The following is a 16,710-nucleotide window of genomic DNA, read 5'->3' on the forward strand; positions in this document are numbered from 1 at the left end:
AGTGTACTTTTGGCTCTCTGAAAGTATTACAGGTTTAGAAGCATATACTTTTTAGCTAATCACTTGCTTTATGAAGTTAAACCATTTAAGCCTGTCATTTATTTTTAATTTTCTTTTAACAAACTTAATTTTTGAATTGGTGATGCATTCATACAGTATGAAATTCAGAGAAACAGAGATACAGATAAAAATTCTAATTCTCACCTTTTTTTTTTTAATGCTTATTTATTTTTGAGAGAGAGCGAGTGTACACACAAGAGGGGGAGGGGCAGAGAGGGAGACACAGAATCTGAAGCAGGCTCCAGGCTCTGAGCTGTCAGCACAGAGCCCCTCGCAGGGCTCAGACCCACAAGCAGTGAGATCATGACCTGAGTCAAAGTCGGATGCTTAACCGACTGAGCCACATAGGTGCCCCCTACTTCCCATCCTTAACTTCCATTTTACGGGTCTGCTTCCTCGGCGCCAGCTCTGACGACCAGGTGTGAGTGTGTCCTTCTAGAGATGTTCTGTTTGTATTCAACCAATATGTATATGTACTTCCCCCTCCACTTCATTCTGCAAAAGTTGTAGTCATTTAATTCTGCATACCATTGTGTTTATTGTGTTCTATTTAAAGAAGGGAAAAGGATACAGTATTTCATTTTAATGAAATATAAACCTTTTAATAAAAATATTTCATTCTCATTACTGTCACATATACTCTAAGTATTTTTTTGACAGCTTTGAGTAGAAACTTTTAGTTTTCAGTACTTGATGCTGTTGATAGTAATTTAGTTTTGGATGGGAGTTGTATTGATGGAAGTGGATTTTTTTTTTGTAGAGTGAGCTCCAACTGCGTAAAGAAGTGGAGACAAGGCAGCAACTGGAACAAATGTTAGGTGATCATCGAGAGCTCATTGATGCTCTTACAGCTGAAATTCTTCTTCTCAGAGAAGAAAATACCACAACCCAGGTACTTAGATGCAATCAAGCTTTTCTGTGTTTAGTATCATAAAACGTCTAAGGATATATAAGATTCTCCACTGGGTGTTGTATGGAAACCAATTTGCCAATACATTTCATAATAAAGAAAAAAAAAGAATATATAAGATTCTCTTCTAGTTGCCTTTGGTTTTGTTATGCTGATGTGATTACCTCTCACTTCTTTATTATCATCAATGGTAGCTTTTATTGAATATTTATTACATTGGAGGTACTATAGTAGAAACTTGGACTTTAAATACATATAGAATAAATCTACTGTCTTTAAGAAACATATTATTTAGTGGGGAAGACAGAATCTACATTTAAATGGTAACTACCAGTATTCCAGTAGTTGATCCAAAATGTGAAATAAAAAAATGTTATGATAGCTACTTTTAATTTCAAAACATCAGAGGATACCATTTGAGGAAGCTTGCTGTAATCATTTGCCATTTAAAATTGTTTACAGTATCTTCAAATTTATTATAGAAGTCCTCTTTGCCACTTGTCTGGATAATTGCTTTTTTTTTTTTTTAGAACGTTTACACAGGGGGTGCCTGGGGGGCTCAGTTAGTGAAGCATCTGACTCTTGGCTCAGGTCGTGATCTCATAGTCGTGAGAATGAGCCCTGCATCAGGCTGTGCACTGACAGAGCAGAGCCTGCTTGGATTCTCTCTCTTCCTCTCTCTGTCCCTCCCCTGCTCATGCATGCTCTCTCTCTTTCTCAAAAACAAAACCAAAAAACTGAAAATAAAAAAAACTTACACAGTATTTCTTCTAGGAAATCTTACTGCCTCAATGCTATGTTCTTCATTTGTGCCTTTTGGATATTCTTTGGATATTGCTCTCCACTCTGTGTCTCTATAGGTTTGCTGAATATGGATATTTCATATAAATGGAATCTTGCAATTTGTGATCTTTTGTGTCTGTGTTTTTTTTTCACTTAGCATAATGTTTTCAGGGCTTATCTATGTTGTAGCATGTTGTCAGTAGCTCATTACTTTTTTTGTCCACTAGTATTCCATTATGTGGATATACCACATTTTGCTTATCCATTCATCAAGTGATGGATTTTTGAATTGTTTCCACCTTTTTGTATATTATGAATGAATAATGCTGCTGTCAACATTCATGTACAAGTATTTGCGTGAACACAGGTTTTCAGTTCTCTTGGGACAATGAATGGTTTTTAAATGTACTAACTGGCTCAACAAATCTTTATTGATTTGGGCCTGGCACTGTTCTAGGTGTAGGAAGTACAGTAGTGAACAAAGAAGAAATCTTTACCCTCGTGGAGTTTATATTCTAAATAAATCCTGGGGAAAAAAAAAGCGGAGTATATTGTAAGTTAGATGGTGGTATGTGGTATAAAGAAGAATAAAGCAGGTAAGAGGCATAGCAAGTACCTAGGATGGGAATTGTAATTGGGGTGGGCCATGCCTGTGAGGAAGGCCTGAAGGAGGTGAGGGAGCAAGTGTGCAGATAGCTAAGAGAAGAGCAGTCTCGGCAGAAGAACAGCAGGTGCAGAGGTCTTGAGGTGAGAGCGTGGCTGTTGAGCGCAAAAGCATGAGGACCAGAATGTCTGGAGTCGAGTGTGGAAGAGTAGTAGGAGGCAAGAGCCAATAGATAAGCTGTGTCATGAGGGCTTGCAAGCTGGGTAAGAATTTGGGTTTTTATGTTGGGTGAGAAGGGACACCACGGAAGGGTTTTGAGGAGAGAAGAGATGTGATGTGATTGAGGTTTTATGAGGATCACTGGGCGGCTGTGTGGAGACTAGATCAGAGATCACTGCCCTTTCTCGGTTCATGGTGCCCTTATTATCTCAAGGTCCCCGTAGGCTGAAAGAAATACCCAACAGTTTCCTTTATTAAGTAGTTCGGCTCAAACTACTTAGTAAGTATTTATGTCTCAACAACTTAGATGCTGTTTGGAAAAAAACCCACAAAATATCAAAGTATTGATAGAAAAAGTTTTATTTGTATTCATGATTAAATAACCACAATTATTTACTGATGGGATATGTCTACCTGCTGGGTACTGTACAGCTTCTCAAAGCTTGGAATCATTTTGGATATTGCCATTCTTATTTCCTATTCCACAGTAATTTTTATGCAGTGTTGCTTTTTATCATAGCAGCTACTGACAGCCCAGCTTCATGAAGATACGACATCATGAAAAGGAATGTATTTTGATCTAATATGGAAGCTGTGAACCACCTCAAGCTAGGAGTTCACTGGTGCCTGACAGATGTTGAGCAGCAGTGTTTTCCTTAAAAATATAAGATGTCCTGTGGTGCCCCTGTGGAGGCCCAAAGTGCTTCAAACCTTTTGGGGAACAGTATAGAACTAGACTCTAGGTGGTCAAATATGGAAGCAGAATGTTACAGACAGGAGTTAATGAAATAATCCAAGTGAGACATGGCAGCCTGGTCTAGGTTGGAAGTGGGAGAGGCTGTGAAAAGGGACTAAACTGTGAATGTATTTGGAAGGCAAGCAGTAGGATTTGCTGATATGGGGCCAAGGAGAGGATGTGAGAGAAGAGTCAAGGATGATTCCAAAGCTATGGACTGAATATTTGGAAGGATAGAGGTGCTGTTGATGAGGTGGGGGTGTTCAGGGAGAATTTGGTTGTGCACATGTAAAGTTGGAGCCTATGTGAGTTCTAGGTGGAGATGCTGAGCAGGTCATTGGAGAGGAGTGTGGAATTTGGGAAAAAATTTGGGCTGATATGAAATTGTTTAGTAGATTTCATTCACTAGTCCTACCAATAATACTTCTGACTTCTGGCCATCTCTGATTTTTATCAAATGTCTGTACCTCTTGGATATATATGTATATATCTATGTGTGTATAATATCTCTTCTCTCTGTATATATTTTCTCTTAACATTATTTTATATGTTACTATAAACACAGGATCACGTTTTTTCAGTTTAAATGCCCTTATAATATTCTGTTAAATTTCCTCCACCTGATATACCTGCCTCTTGGGGTAGCTTGAGTCAGTTGATACCATCTATATAAAAGAGGTTTTATAAATCAAAAGCCCTATAAAAGGTTAATCCTTATTATTCTGGCGGTGTATTTATTAATAATATTCTGTGATACATTTAACCATTCTTCTATCATGAGACTTTTAAAATATTTATGATTACGTGTTCTTACAAAGGCACTATTTTAGTGTTTGAATGGAAGTTCAAAGTTCCTAGACTATTTAAGATAATGATATGGTTATACATATCTAGGTGATGATTTGATGTCTGATATGTCAATGATGTTATTTAATTCTTTTTTCTCCAGGCAAGGCTTCAGCAGTACATGGTCACAACAGATGAGCAACTTATATCGCTCACACATGCCATGAAGAACTGTCCTGTGATAAAAAGCAATGAAGAAAATCAGGCATCAGAAAGGGGATCTACGAGTAGGAAAATTATAGACAGTCCAGGTGGGTGTGGTCTTATTACCCCAGGTTGGTATTAAAACACTGATAGAGTAAACAAGACTCTAAACTTGCGTGGAGTTATTGGTTGTTGGTACATATGCAGCACTGTCACTACTTTGTCAGTATGGCAATGGCCACTACTATTTTCAGCTAATATTTATTGGGTTATTGCTGTATGCCAGGCACTTTTTGAGTGTTTTACATGTATTATCTCATATACCCCTCATAATAGTCTTATGAGGTAAGTATCTTTGTTATCCCCATTTTCTCGAGGAGAAAACCAAGGCTTAGAGAGAACTGGTAACTTAGCAAGATCATACAACTAGAAAGTAGCAGAACTTGCTTCCTATACCAGTGGGGATTTCGTGCCAGCACTTTTCATCACTGTGCACCAGGCTCAGGAGGAGAGGAGATGGTCTTGGAAAGAAAAAGAAATACCGGGTTTTAGAAATTCTGATGTTTTGAAAACCTTTCTTCACTTTGTGTACCTCCATATGCCACAGACTGAATAGGGCATTTAGGCCTTTTCGTGTTTTTTGCTTCTAAGTAATATCTTGATGAGTGTCTTGTGTGGAGAGTGTTTTATGTATGTAGGAGTGTTTTCTCATGAGGGATTCTAAGAAGTGGCTGAATAAAATTTGACTTGTGTGAGATACACTCAATGGCTAGGGCAGGTCTCAAGGGCTAGGGGCCACCAGTGCTTTTCTCAAAAACGGCCTCTTCTTCCCGGTGCTGCCCCCTCACGAGTTACGGCTAAGGAGGATGTGGCCTAGAAAGTGAAGGCTCTAGAGTCCATGTGATTTTGCCTTTTATGGAAATGCATGTAAGTATAAACACCTGCAGTGTGTCCATGGTTTCTTTAAGTGCTAATGGCCTCTCATCTTCTTCAGAGTGCCCAGCTGTAAATGCTGATGTCTCTGTGCCGTTGGTGTTCCGAGGGGAAGAAGTGGCTGCATTGGCACAGGAAGACTTGCCTGTTAAACTGTCTCAGGTGCCAGCCCCGCCGGGTAGTGCGAACGTGGCCACCAGTTTTCCGGCACATGTATTTGAGCCAGCTGTGTTGTTAACACCACCCAGGCAGAAGAGCAGCTCCGGATTCTCTCCCTTGCAGGAAGGTGAGCAGGCTTCTTCTAGAGTGGTGTGCCTGTTGCCTTTTTATGCCTTAAATATGTAACACTGTGTCCATTTTTACCTGATAAACTGAATTTTGAAAGCTATTGATTGCCACACATAATCTTTAAGCTGGAGGAGGATTTTTCAGGGTTGTTTATATCATGTATGTTACATCAATGGTGAAATATCATGTTGAATTTCATTATGTATCTGTTCTGTTGGACATTGTAAATATTAAATCAGATCAAAGGATCAAAGTCCTCAGCATTAAAATGCCGAGTAAGGGAAATCCTCTTTTCCCTGTGTTCCAGGAACACAGGAAAGGGTAAGAAACAGGAGGAGATTATCCTCCAGAGAGTAATGAAAGCTTAACCAAAGAAGGGTAAGAGTTGTGACTTTTAGGCATTTGTAATTCATATGTGGTTAACATCTTTCTCATGGAAACTGTTTAGCTTATTAGTCAGTTGAGGTAATTTTATAATGAAAATTAAAAATAGCTTTAGAGCCACTTTTTGCAGGGCATATATAGAGTTAAGAATAAAAACATTTAAATTTAAAATCAGGTCAGAGATTCTTCACTTGGGGGCTCATGGATGGTCTTTAGAAGTTCCATGGAATGCTTCATTGTTTGGAAAATTATATTTATTTGTCCACCTGTGCATTCTTCTAGAACTATAGCTTTTTTTCCCCCATTTTCAGAACAGTTCTTTAATCAAAAAAGTACCTTAGACTCTTCTCCAGTGTTTTTAGAGAAATATTAATTCAGCCTTGATTTGCCTACATTTTTATTTCTTTAAAAAGAGTGTTTACATTCTTGAATAGGAGAACAGAATAACTTTTTTTTTTTTATATTTTGAGAGACAGAGAGAGAGAGAGAGAGAGAGAGAGAGAGAGAAAGAGTGTGAGCATGAGCAGGGGAAGGGCAGAGAGAGAGGATCCGTGCAGTGACAGTGCAGAGCCCAGAGTGGGGCTCAAACTCATGAACCATGATATCATGACCTGAGCTGAAATCAAGTATGGTGTTTAACTGTCTTAACCACCCAGGCGCCCCCACAGTAATAGCTTTTGTTGTCACTGGGACTTACAAATTTTGTCAGATTTTCTGTACTTTTCAATAAAGGACAGGAAGAGGCCATAAAGGTTAAAGAAATGACAAATCCTTACCATTATAAAATTTGTCTTGGCCTTTAATATGTGATTGCAGAATCTGTCAGATCTGTGTGGCATAGGGAGACAGTGCTAGACTGAGAGTCAGAAGTGCTGAAGTCTTGGCCAACCCAATGACTAGCCGTGAGGCATGCATTTTCTGCATTTCATTTTCCTAGCTCTAAAATGAAAGATTTTTCTTTTATCTTTAATGTTCCTCGAGCTCTGTAATTCTGTGATTCAGTATTTCCTCTTCAGAGGCTAGAGAGTATTGTTAAGTCTGGTTAGATTTAGGAAATATGATTTCAATTCTGATTTCTGTTCAGGTTAGATTTTCATTCCTTAAAGTAATCTTTCAAATGTTTACATGGTATTAGTAAGCTTGTCTAATGATCTCTTTTGAGATATTCTAAATTATTTTCCATTGGTGATAGTAAAATAGCTTGAAATTCTTTTAAAGAAATGATGACGGTAAATATTTTTACTCTGATTACAAATAATACTAAATGTTTACTAAAGCAAATTATTTGGGGACTATTATAGACAACACTTTGTTAGCAGGTTTGCACTGAAAATAACACTATACATTTCTTTTACAGTGTGCAGATAGGATAACCTTTGAGTGTGTATTGTTAGTTGAAGTTTTATCATCATATTTTTCAGCATTTTGTTTAGAATGCTCACATGTAAAGAATTGTTCGGTTAAACTGAACATGTGGATAAAGGTAGGAGATACATAGGGCCCTTGATCAGCATTTAGTTGTGCTCTAGAACAACTCTGCCTGATAGAACATCCTGTAGTGATGAAAATGTTCTATGTCTTTTCCATTCAGTATGGTAGCCACTAGCCTCAGGGGACTGTTGATCACTGGAAATGTGGCTAATATTACTGAAGAACTGAATTAATAATTTTACTTAACTTTAATTAATTTGAATTTGAATTTGAATAGCTGCATATGCCCAAAGGCTATCATAATGGACAGGCTCACTCTAGAATTTCCTGTCATAGATATTTTCCTTTAGCTACTAATCGACTTCTACTTACAGCCACACTTTTTGAAAGAATAGTATATTAAGCTGTTTTCATTTTCTTATCTCCCATTCGTTTTTTACTTTCAGATGTTAATTCTAATTTATATTTCCATGTGCTTAAAAAAAAAAGCACATACAAGGGTCTCTTCCTCTTTCATCTTTAGGCCTGTGCTAAGAGGGAATCATTTTTTTCCAATTTGATTTCTGCTTATCTTGTGGTGGTCTCCATAATTAATATAAAATATTTTTATATTTCTTTGCTTAGATGTCAGCTTTACACAATAATTATAGACTCTCCTTTATTAAAGAAGAGGGTTTAAAAAATTTATTTTTTATTTTTTTATTTTATTTTTGAGAGAGACAGAGCGCCAGCAAGGGAGGGGCAGAGAGAGACAGGGAGACACAGAATCCAAAGCAGGCTCCAAGGGCTGAGCTGTCTGCACAGAGCCTGACTTGGGTGTCGATCTCACGGATGGTGAGATCATGACCTGAACTGAAGTCAGACGCTTAACTGACTGAGCCACCCAGGCGCCCCGTATTAAAGAAGAGGTTTTAATTAATATTAACCTACTTCTCTTCTCTAATTTGGAAGATTACATTTTAATTTTTAATTCTTCTGTTGTTTAACTTTGTGTTTTCAAATAGTTTTAATTTCTTCTTGGTTCACTTTAGGCAGTATATCTCAGCTTTCTGCTATGTAAGACAAGGATCCTGGCTCCCCTTTCTGGCTCTCCTTTGCTTCTACTTCCCATCTTCAGTCAGCCTACCTTTCCTTTTACGGGATCACAGTTGGTAACATTTACGTTGTTCCATTACCACACTTCCGTCTTCTGTGTCTTGTCTACAGATGGATACTGAAAGTTGAAAACAAATGACAATTATTTTTTGTTTTGTGATCCATTGTTACTATCAATCCTTGTGCCACAGGAAGGAAAAAGTTCTTCTGAAGATCAAAGTGAAATTTGTGTGTGTGTGTGAATTTCTTTATTTCACTTCATCTGTTGCTCAGAATCTTTAAGCTTGCTCTGCATTTATGGTGACTTTCTTGCTCAGTTTTTGTTTTGCCTGGAATTTCAAATTGCTCTTACCTCTTGTTTTCACAAGAATAATGTGCTTTACACGTGAATAATATCTTCTGGTCCTTATACTGTCTGTGGCATGGAATCCACTTTCATCTCAGAGATACTTTGCAAAAGCTCTTCATCCCCTGGTCTGGTATTGACTGATTGCTCGCTGGGCCCACTGCATGCCTCTTATCTTGGGAATTGCTAACATTACACTCCTGGATTGCATCTACTATTTCCTGGATGCCATTTCTTCTTCTTCTTTGATTTTCTCCCTCAAGTTTTTGAAAGAAATCATCAGAATGGGTATATAGAAGGTAAACCCTAAGTTCTTAAAAATTTGAGAATATTTTTACTTTTCTGTTATACGTGGTTGATAATTTGTCTAGATACAGAATTCTAGGTTCATATTCGTTTCCCCCTGAGAAATCAAAGGCATTGTTCCATCGATTTTTAGTATCTGGTGTTGTGGTTGAGATGTCAGATGCAATATCTAATTTTTATTTCTTTGTATTTGACCTACTTTTTCTCTGTGGAAGCTTTAGGGTTCCTTTGTTGTAATTCTGACATTGCATAATGTGTGTCTAAATAATAGTTGTTTTTTTTTTTTTTTCCTCATTGCACAAAGAGGCACCAGTGAGACCTTTTGGACTAAAGACACATGAATTTCTGCAGTTTTAGAAAACTGTATGTTGACCTTTTGGATTATTTTCTTATGTATTTAGCTTTATATCTTCCTTCTTATATTCTGGAGGATTTTTTTCATTTTGTGTTCAAACCTGTCTTTTAGATTTCTTTAATTCACCAAGTTGTATGTTTAATTTCTAAGCAAGAGCCCTTTCTTATTGTCTAATCTGTTTTCATTGATGCTTATTACAACTGCATTGTCTTCTAGAAACTCTCTTCTGAGTAGACCATTTAGAATTTTGTTACATTATCTTCTGTACCTAGATTTTCCTTCTCTTCCTCTTAGTCTCTTGTTCTGTTTACCTATCCTGGTTTTTCTCTTTGTGCTGTCAGTTTTCCTCATATGTCTGGTGTTACTTCATGGCCCATGATAGTTAAGAATAAATGACATGACTGAATGTTATAGGTGGTTGGCATACATTTGCTCTTCTGTGTAGGTGAGTCTTGGTCTGTTTTCCCAGTAGGCTTTCCCTTCAGCAGTTACTTTGTATATGTGGACATGCTCTGTTAACTGCTGGCCTCCTTTTAGGGTATGCAATATGCAGCTAAGATCGAGCTGTTCTACTGGAGCTACCACATTTACTTTCCCCAATGCCGTATTGTTGTTGTTGTTGTTGTTGTTGTTTGTTTGTTTGTTTTTTGTTTTTGCTTTCAAGGATGGGTGGGGGTAAGTAGTGAGCACAGCCTGACTGACGTAACTATACAGTAGATGAACTTCCAAGTTATTCTCCAGTTTTCAGTCCTACTTCTCACTTTCTCCCTCTGTACTGTCGTCTTTGAGCTAACAGCCTTTTTAGGGTTCCCCCAGAAAGACTGGCTTTTACCTGTAGCTTCCTTAGAATACATATATGTGTTCTGCACCGTGTCTTCTGCTCAATTTCATTCTTTCACATCCTTCTCATCTACTTTCAGTCTTTCAGAAATGTGTTGAAGTATCTCATTTGCTAATGACTCTCTTCCTAGACCATTATCTTTACTGATGTGGGTTTTACAATTTTTTAAATTTCATTTCCTTGTTGTCAGTGAAAGGAAGCGAGCCTATGATGTTGAACTAGGAGCATCTGTCTCCCCAGTTCACTCCCTATTAGGCCATTTCACCTAAACTACTCTTGCTAAGAGCTCTGGTGGCCTCCAGGTTAATAACTCCAGTGTATTTTTCTTCTGTCTTTGTGTTCTAGTTCTTACAGTAGCATTATATATGATTAATATATAATCATACCACATTTGTTTCCTTCATACCATATTCTTATAATATTTCTCTCTCCTTTCTGGCTGCTCCATTTCAGTCTGCTTTGTTTGCTAGCTTCCCCTCCTTTTTTTTTTTTTATTTTTTTTTTAATATTTATTTATTTTTGAGACAGAGAGAGACAGAGCATGAACAGGGGAGGGTCAGAGAGAGAGGGAGACACAGAATCCGAAGCAGGCTCCAGGCTCTGAGCTGTCAGCACAGAGCCTGACACAGGGCTTGAACTCACGGACAGTGAGATCATGACCTGAGCTGAAGTTGGGCGCTTAACCCACTGAGCCACCCAGGCGCCCCCCCTCCTTTATGAAGCTCTAAACACTGACTTCCTTCTTTGTTGGTATTGGTTTCTTTTCGGACTCTATTCTTTTTCTCCAGATAATCTTGGCTTCTAATACTATGTATATGCCAGTGACTTCCAATTTTGTATCTTAGCCTAGATGACTCTCTTGAGTTCCTGACCCATGAAGAATCCATCTGCTTGGATGGATATTGGGATAAATCATAAGGCACCTTAAACTTATCCTGTTCAAAATGGAATTCTTTTTTTTTAAATGTTTGTTTATTTTTGAGACAGAGAGACCAAGCGTGCATGAGTGGGGGAGGGGGCAGAGTGAGAGGGGGACAGAGGATCCAAAGCATTGACAGCATGGAGCCCAATGTGGGACTCAAACTAACGAACCCTGAGATCGTGACCTGAGCCGAAATCAGTTGCTTAACTGACTGAGCCACCCAGGTGCCCTCAAAATGGAATTCTTGGTAGCTTCCGTTCCCCCAAATCTGTTCTTATCTTCTCCATCTCTAAATTGTATCACTACCCACTCAGCTGTGCGTGCCATCTTGATCGGTGTTTCCTTTACTCCCCACTTCCAGTTCATCACTCTTAGTTATGTTGCTAAAATGTTTCTCAAATTTATTCACTTCTCCATCTTTGTAATCAACATACCTTCATCAGAGCTACTGTCATCTTTCTTCTAGACTACCATGGCTTACTGGTCTCCCTACTTCCATTCCTGGGCCTTCCAAATAACCACAGCATTTATGAAATATAAATTGAGTTGTTGCCAAACCTTCTCCAGGTTTCATTGCTCTTGGATTGAATTATAAAATTCCAGGGGCGCCTGGGTGGCTCAGTTGGTTAAGTGTCTGACTTCGGCTTAGTTCATGATCTCACGGTCATGGGTTTCAGTGCTGCATCGGGCTCTGTGCTGACAGCTCAGAACCTGGAGCCTGCTTCAGATTCTGTGTCCACCTGTCTCTCTCTGCCCCTCCTCTGCCTATGCTCTGTCTCTCTGTCTCTCAAAAATAAATAAATGTTAAAAAAATTATAAAACTCCTAACATGGCTTAAGTTTCTTTATACCTCTCCAGGCTCATATTTTTCCAGTTCTCCCTTATTGCTGTGCTATGCTAAACTGGCCTCATTTCTTTGCTCTTTCCTATTTTGGGACCTTCACATATGTTGTTCTCTCTGCCTGTAATGTTTTCGCTCTGCTTTCTGCCACATACGTAACCATTTAAAAATTTTATTTCTTCAGAGATGCCTTCCCTGACCATCCTCAGTTTATATTAGGTATTTATACTCTCCCTAACCCCAGGATTCCCTGGTATGAATTAATACATGTATTAAAATGTGAACTTGGCAGGTTTTTTTTTTTTACAAGGATACTGACGAAGCCTTAAGGAATATGAAATTGTCTGTGATTTGATTGTTAGAGGTGGCATTGCTGAAATATTTCCTGCTGAAATAATTCAGGCATTCAGAAGCCAAACCCGTCTACTGAAATACATCTCTAACTACCATGATGAGTAATGAAAAAGATTATAGTGCGAATCTGTGGTTAAATGATGCATGTTTATTCTGATATTTTATCTACAGTATTGAGGAGGACTGTTCAAACTCGCCCTGCTCCACAAATTCCTCCAACTGTGGAAATAATTGAGAAGGAACAAAATTGGGAAAGGAAGACTTTACCTACTGGCACAGACAATCAGAATCCAAATGAAGAAAGTCACCTCTTCACTCAGAGGTGGAGGGTCTCTCACATGGGGGAAGATCTGGAGAACAAAGTCCAGGCTCCTTTTGTTAACCTCTCACAGCCCTTCTATAGTTCCCATTCACACACTCAGCAGGCCAGAAACCCCGAGTTCTCAGAAGAGCCCCCAGTACTGGGAGAGGGGCAACAGCTTAGAGCAAATGAGGCATTAACACAAAGAAAGGACATCATGGCCCGGATCGCAGAGTTGACACTGCAGAACTCAGCTATCAAAGCACATCTGAATAATATTATTGGGCCAGGAGGAGAGCAAGGGGATGGACTTCGGGAATTAAACAAACAAGAGACCAGTCATGCAAGCGACGTGGCTGCAGTGAGTACCAGTTAAGGATCGACTAGGAACATTTAGGAGTTTAACTATATTGCTGGAACATCTTAAGGGCCTCCTTTCCTAAAGTGATCCTGGATATCTTTGAGGCTGCTACTCGAAGGTTTATGCTTAGTCATGTCCTCATCACAGAGTAAGGAAAAGTTATTTATCAGTTTATTTAACACATACAGTAAAAGAGGATAATATAAAATAGAACACAAGGAAAATGAATGAGGAAAATAGGACAAGGTAAAATATGGAAGAAAGCCAAAATTAAACTGGGAATGAAGTTGTAAATATAAAATGTAGAATTAGTATGAATTGAAAGTCTGCCACACAGCTACATTTTAACTGAAAGCATTTCTGCTCTTAATTTTTTTTTTTAATATTTGTATATTTTTGAGAGAGAGAGAGAGAGAGAGAGATAGAGCATGAGCAGGGGAGGGGCAGAGAGAGAGAGGGAGACACAGAATCCGAAGCAGGCTCCAGGCTCTGCGCTGTCAGCCCAGAGTCCAACACGGGGCTCCATCCCATGAACTGTGAGATCATTACCTGAGCTGAAGTCGAATGCTTAACCAACTGAGCCACCCAGGTACCCCAAAAGCATTTTTACTCTTAAAGGGGCTTATACAAGAGAATTATGTGTAGCTGGCCCTCAACTCATGAGGAGTTAATTTTTTAGGATGCAGAATACATTTTCCTAAAGAAATGATGTTTTAAAGGATTATTAAAGTGAGACTTTAATGTATGTATGAGTCATCTGGAGATTTTTCTAAAATGCAGTTTCTGATTAAATAGTTTTGAGATAGCACCTGTGCATTTCTAGTTAGTTCCCAGATAGTAGACTGAGGATTATACTTTGAATAACAAAAGTCTGCTTATTATAGTCCAGGAGTTTTGTAAGTTAAATAAACTGTAGGCTAAGCTGGTAACTTAAAATCTTCATTTTCTTGTTTGTGGGGAGAAAAGGAATTCGAAGTTCCAACTGGTAAGTGTTTATACAGACATGTTCTCATGCTGGTCCCAGTGATGGGGGAGACTTCCTTTTATCCCTTCATGAGCCACAGTGGCTCCTGTGAGGGTTCTGATAGGGGATGGGATAGTGTTTTGGCAGTGGGAAGGAGCTGGGAAACTTTATGGATTAGTGGGGCTCCAGAGGGGATTGCTTCTATAAAGAGCTTTACCAATGTTAGATTCAGGGCTTCTATGAGGAAGTTCAGAAAGGGGCGGGGGAACAAGGGCCACTTCTGTCAGCGCTGGCTCCTGGGAGATAAGGGCAATGTGAGTACGGAGTCACTGAGTTATTACTCGGTCAGAAGGGACTAGCAGAAGAGGAGAAAAAAATTAGGAGTGAGCAGGACATCAGTGTAGATGTGTGTAAGTACAAATTGCCTTAATCTTTGAGTCACTGAAGGTGTTTCTATGTTTACAGAGTTTTGACAGTTGTTCAAAACAGGTTAACTAAGTCTTGGTTTTAAAAAGGCAACAGAGTTAAAAATTGAATTTGCCTTATTTTCTAATTAGTATATAGATCGGGCTAGTGGACACAGTCTAATATTTTTGTTTTCACCACCTTCTTTGTCATAATCAGAATTACAAAATGATCTTTAATTTAAATTGTTTTGCTTATCTCTCTCTCTCTCTCTCTCTCTCTCTCTTTTTTTTTTTTTTACTAATGGGCATAAGCTACAAATTAGTGATTTCTATTAGGAATTGTTTTTTTCCCAAAGGGACATATTTAACTAAATTAAATAAGAATGACACATATATTCCTCTTAGGAAGTTTCATACTAAACGTAGTTATATTCCACATGTGTATGTATATGTATATGTATATGTGGTTTTTTTCACTCTACCTCCCATATTCCTTCACAGTCATCACCTTTTTCAAATTAGATCTCTGAGGCCAAACGTGGCCTGGGGAGGCTGACCTGTGGTCAAGGAGAGCGATAAGATTCCTAGAAATCTTTGCCAAATAACTCATGGTACATGTATGAAGATTGGGGTGGCAGAATCATCTCTCAAGTACAGCAGATCCTCTTTTGTATGTTGCGATTCAAACTGCACATCTGTCATTATAATTATTTAGAAGCCAGGTCACTAGCAGTATTGTCTTTGCTCATGTGATCTTTTGTGCCCCTCAGCAAACGTGAAGAGATACAGGAAAGCTTTGCCTTACAGTACTCCCCATGGAGAGAGGGAGTAGAAGGTCTGTGTGGTACCAGTAACAGAAGGATTCGTATCCCTTTCCTTTAGCCCTAATTTTTCTTTTTTTTTCCTTTTTTTTTTTTTTTTTTTTAAATGTCTGTTTACCTTAGAGACAGAGAGAGAGTCAGAGCATGAGCAGGGGAGGGGCAGAGAGAGAGAGGAAGGTGCATAATCTGAAGCAGGCTCCAGGCTCTGAGCTGTCAGCAAAGAGCCCGACTCTGGGCTTGAACTCACGAACCATGAAATCATGACCGGAGCTGAAGTCGGACACTTAACCGACTGAGCCACCCAGGTGCCCCAGCCCTAATTTTTCAATTAAATGACTTGTAGATTTTATGCTTTGCCTACTATTCAAGTTTACATATAGCAAGGGTGGTGAATACTAACTAGGTGGCTTTTAGTGGAAGAGTTTATGTTTACAAACAGTCAAAATTGTTTGGATTATTTCTGATATGGAATTTGTGCCTTTTTTTTTTTTTAAGACTTATCCAACAACACAGCCTTTCACACCAAGTAGCATGGAGGAACGGATTGCAGAATTGAATCGGCAGAGTATGGAGGCTCGTGGAAAACTCTTGCAGTTAATAGAGCAACAGAAACTTATTGGTTTGAATCTTTCTTCCCCACCAGTATCACCTATTCCATCACCTCTCAGAGCATGGACTGGTTGGTCACAAATTCATGATTTAAAAGCTAGACACATGAGAGTTTTCACTTTCTTGATTTTGAGCTGAAAGAAATCTCAGAGCATATATTTCAGTGCCTTCAATTTTACATAGAAAGAAATAGACCTGAGTCATGTCAATTTTACATAGAAAGAAAAAGACCTAAGTCTCTGGGTAGAAAGCTATTCCATGGTGCCTGTAGGTAATCTTTGGTGTCTGAGTTCCTAAGTTGCCCTATGTGTAAATGGGATTCATTAAAGTGTATGATTCACTTAGGATATTTGCTGTGGCTAAGTGTAGAACATAAGGATTGGGGTGCCTGGGTATCTCAGTCAATTAAGTGTCCGACTCAAGTTCAGCTCAGGTCATGATCCCAGGATCATGGGATTGAGCCCCATGTCAGGCTCCACACTGAGGGTGGAGCCTGCTTGAGATTTTTTGTCTCTCTTTCTCTCTGCTCCTCCCCACCCTGCTTGTGCCCTTCCTGTCTCTAAAATAAATAAATAAATAAATAAATAAATAAATAAATAAATAAATAAATAAATAAATAACCAAAAACCTAAGCATCAAAATGATTTAGAGTTTCATCAGCAACAAATTACAAGTTATTTTGTTAAAACTAATTAAAACATTTTTATTTGTAAATTAAACTTTCCATTCTGTTATTACTTTTAGGAATGTGAAAAACCAGAGGAGGTTCTAAATAATAGAACAGCAACTAAAAAATTAGTTGTCATAATATTTACGTTCAAAAAGGTACTGATGAAGTGGCTCTCAAGT

The 16,710-nt window shown here is 38.5% G+C and overlaps 1 protein-coding gene across 4 annotated transcripts in view; it reads left to right on the forward strand.

Moving 5' to 3' along the window:
* The window catches only part of SPICE1 (spindle and centriole associated protein 1), a 54,865-nt gene that overhangs the window by 33,689 nt on the left and 4,466 nt on the right, over nucleotides 1-16,710 (forward strand). For 3 of the 4 annotated variants that reach the window (XR_003971849.2, XM_030330063.2, XM_030330064.2), the window contains exons 11-15: nucleotides 821-952; nucleotides 4,262-4,409; nucleotides 5,297-5,521; nucleotides 12,570-13,060; nucleotides 15,748-15,931. Coding sequence is in view for 3 of the 4 variants with exons in the window: in XM_030330063.2 (XP_030185923.1) it covers nucleotides 821-952; nucleotides 4,262-4,409; nucleotides 5,297-5,521; nucleotides 12,570-13,060; nucleotides 15,748-15,931 (1,180 nt within the window). In the remaining variant the exon portion in view is untranslated. The remainder of the gene's footprint in view (nucleotides 1-820; nucleotides 953-4,261; nucleotides 4,410-5,296; nucleotides 5,522-12,569; nucleotides 13,061-15,747; nucleotides 15,932-16,710) is intronic. The other variant, XM_032594756.1, reaches the window with a different exon arrangement.

The sequence above is a fragment of the Lynx canadensis genome, chromosome C2 (genome assembly GCF_007474595.2).
Source record: "Lynx canadensis isolate LIC74 chromosome C2, mLynCan4.pri.v2, whole genome shotgun sequence".
NCBI classification, from domain to species: domain Eukaryota; kingdom Metazoa; phylum Chordata; class Mammalia; order Carnivora; family Felidae; genus Lynx; species Lynx canadensis.